At 59.2% G+C, this 2,976-nt stretch overlaps 1 protein-coding gene across 1 annotated transcript; it reads right to left on the bottom strand.

Annotated features, from left to right (window-relative positions):
* Positions 1–600: 600 nt before the first annotated feature.
* On the bottom strand, positions 601–2,742 carry LOC109732043 (transcription factor bHLH94). Its single transcript, XM_020291229.4, has 3 exons — positions 2,009–2,742; positions 1,111–1,515; positions 601–1,027 (listed from the first exon to the last, which is right to left on the bottom strand). The coding sequence occupies exons 1-3, from the start codon at positions 2,468–2,470 to the stop codon at positions 935–937; spliced, it is 960 nt and encodes a 319-aa protein (XP_020146818.1). The 5' UTR covers positions 2,471–2,742; the 3' UTR covers positions 601–934.
* Positions 2,743–2,976: the final 234 nt, after the last annotated feature.

Below are 2,976 nucleotides of genomic sequence, written 5' to 3'. Positions count from 1 at the left end.
GTATGTAACAAGGAAGAACGCTGCTATACGAACGACACTCTGGCGCACGGTTTTCAGACGATGCTATTGATTGAAATTGCTACACCTCCGTAATGCATCTACTCAATCCTACGTAACCTACCTAACATATTCTCTCGGCCCCCCTGATTTTCACAGGTGTGGGCCCCTCCCACCCCCTCGATACTCTTGTACTCGATCCAATAGCAAGTATCCACGTTTTCTGTTATGTAAAAACCTTATGTTAGTTTACGTACGTCTAGCATTACTCGCTATTGATTGAACCATGCATGCATAAGACCAAGTGTAGCACAGCCGCTGGATCACGTGTTGTGCGAGAATCTGGCACGGAGTGTCGTGCACCGAGTAGTTCCGAACAAGGAAAGCCCTTGTCATTCCTTCAGATTCACACCTTACAGCAAGCATCGTAGAGTCTGTTGATTAATTGTTCTCTCCGTGATACTCCCTCCTTATAGGTAATTAAACAACCCTCTTATATTATGAGACAGATGGAGTGTAGTTAAATCCCGATATCTGAAACCGGCCACCAAGAACACAACACTATTCTACATACATGATCGTTGAGGTGATCGCATCGGGAGATGATTGAGGCGGCCGGGCCAATTCGATTATCAAACAGGTAAGCCAGCCAGGGAACCACATCTCCATGGTTCTTATCCGGTGATGAACGGCGACGGGTGACCCGCCGAGGAAGACCCGCAGGCCGGCCCCGTATGGACACGCAGACGCTGCCATGCATGATGGCGCAAATAATTGGCGCCACAAAGGCAGAAAACATCGCTACATGTTCGCTAGCTTACACGCAAACAATGACAATGGCGCGTGCCGCCGGAGTTATCCATGCACGCAACTACTACCAGGATAGGATCGGACTAATGTTACAGACACGCTTCCGTTTCCAGCTCAACCTAGCTAGCTAGCACGGTCCTCCGGCGTGCACCTCGGCGACCATCTGGTGCACCGCCGCCGCGATCTCGTCCACCGATGACAGCCGGCACTCCTCCTCCATCTGCGCGCGGCACAAAACGGCGTCATTCACGGCATGGAACAGAGTGCGGATGTACATGGCAGAGTAATGTGTCGGAGGCTCACCCTGAGGCTGAAGGAGTAGAAGACCAGGTGGTCGGCGGTGGCGGTGGCGTTGAGGTGGAGCACGGTGAGGCCAAGGCACTGCATCGCCACCACCATCCTCACCAGCTGCCTCGGCCGCCGCGGCGCCAGCACCTTCACGCTCGCGTGGCTCTCCGCCACGGCCACCTCCACGTCGGCCACGCCCCGCCGGGCCCCGCGGCGGCTCTCGGCGTCCCCGGAGCCGTCGGCAGTGCCCGCGCCCGCGCCCGCACCCGTAGAATACTGAGGGGACGTGAAGAACCCGGCGAACGGCGGCGTCGACGCCAGCTGCGCGCGCCGCCGCTTCTGCGCCTCCAGCGACTGCAGCAGCTGCTCCAGCTCCTTGACGAAGTTGATGGCCCCGGCCACGATCGACGCCTGGTCACCCTGCATCACACGGCACAACAGAGCATGCCATTGATTGATTAGCCAGGTCGCGAGCAGAGCAGGCAGCGCGAATCATTCGGCGCACGGCCGGTCGAGAATGTACCACGCGCGCGCGCGCGACACGCCGTGCGACGTTCCCGCCACCCCCCACGGACGGAAGTACAGATTCGATCCGTGACGAGTGGAACCAAAGCGAAAGGCAGCGGAGCTGGCGGTGTGCATGCATGCATGGGGAGCAATGGCATCGCTGCGACGACGGGATTGGACACCCGTCACAGTGAAAGAAAGAAAGGCCGGGGGACAGCCAGCGATGTGGTGAGCGCCGGGCCGTTCGTGCATGCATGCCATCGGTTGTGAGTTGTGACACGACCGGTAGAGCCTAGCTTGGTTGGGATAATGGTACGGGTCGAGGCCGGCCGGGAGCGTGCGCCCGCGCCTGCACGCACAGTGAAAGGTGTACTGCCCATGATGCGTCGTGTGCGCACGTACGTACCCGCTGCGCGTAGGAGGGCGGCATGGCGGACCGGAGCACGGCCAGGTAGTCGTTCATCTGGCGCCGCCGGTTGCGCTCCACGGCGATGTGGTTGCGCCGCTGGCTCTCCGTCTCCTCCCTGTTCTTCACCGCCTTGGGGCGCCGCCGCCGCCTCCGCGCGGCCGCGGACGACGAGGCCTTGCCGCGGCCGGACGCTGCGGGCCTTGTCGGGGCGACAGCAGCCGGCGGCGACACGGGCCCAGGCCGGCAGTGATTCTCCTCCCAGTTCCCCTCGAAGGCCGCGGCCCAGGCGGTGGCGCCGGGCACCTCTTCTTGGAGCACCACGCCGCCCTTCTCCTCGAACTCGTCGACAATGCTGATGCCGCGGCCCAGCGACGGCGCGTACATGGACATCGCCGCGGCCACCTTGTCCGTGCTGCACGCGAGGTGCTCATGCGGGAACACCACAGCTTCCAGCGCCATAGGATCGAGCTTCCGCTTTCCCACTAGCTGGAGACCCAGCCTCACACCATGCTACTACCCAGTGAAGCCAAGAACAAGAAGAGACTAGGTAGTCCTCAGCGCCGTGGGCAACTGGGCATGCATGCCATGGAAGGGAACTATGGAGAGGTGGAGGAAAGAAGGACGGATGCAAGTGTAGACGCGTGGTCGCTTTAAGAGCGTTGCGGCGCGGAACGAATAATACGGAGGGCCTGATCGGGACAAAGACCCGATCTGCCACTGGCATGTGGGATGTGGCGATTAGCCGGTCGATGGGGCAGAAGATATTCTTTAGCTGTTGGCTATATAATTGCGGAAAAAAATTATATGAGACCAGGTCTCATATTTAGCAGGTGAGACCCCTCCTAATAGATGATACGTGGCATTCACAAATCAGGTGGGGGGTGGGGTAGATGCTTTATGATTTGTGAATGCCACGTGTCATCTATCAGGATGGGTCTCATTTGCTAACTCGTGAGACCTGGTCT

Source organism: Aegilops tauschii, chromosome 6 (genome assembly GCF_002575655.3).
Source record: "Aegilops tauschii subsp. strangulata cultivar AL8/78 chromosome 6, Aet v6.0, whole genome shotgun sequence".
In the NCBI taxonomy this organism is placed as follows: Eukaryota; Viridiplantae; Streptophyta; class Magnoliopsida; order Poales; family Poaceae; genus Aegilops; species Aegilops tauschii.
This window is presented reverse-complemented; position numbering and strand designations above follow the sequence as displayed.

Bases quoted from the DNA above. Each gene is read 5' to 3' on its own strand.
- LOC109732043 (XM_020291229.4), bottom strand. From the start codon at position 2,470: ATGGCGCTGGAAGCTGTGGTGTTCCCGCATGAGCACCTCGCGTGCAGC. The intron at 1,516-2,008 runs GTACGTACGTGC...CGTGTGATGCAG, and splicing joins CGCCCTCCTACGCGCAGCGG to GGTGACCAGGCGTCGATCGT. The intron at 1,028-1,110 runs GTGAGCCTCCGA...TGCCGCGCGCAG, and splicing joins TCTACTCCTTCAGCCTCAGG to ATGGAGGAGGAGTGCCGGCT.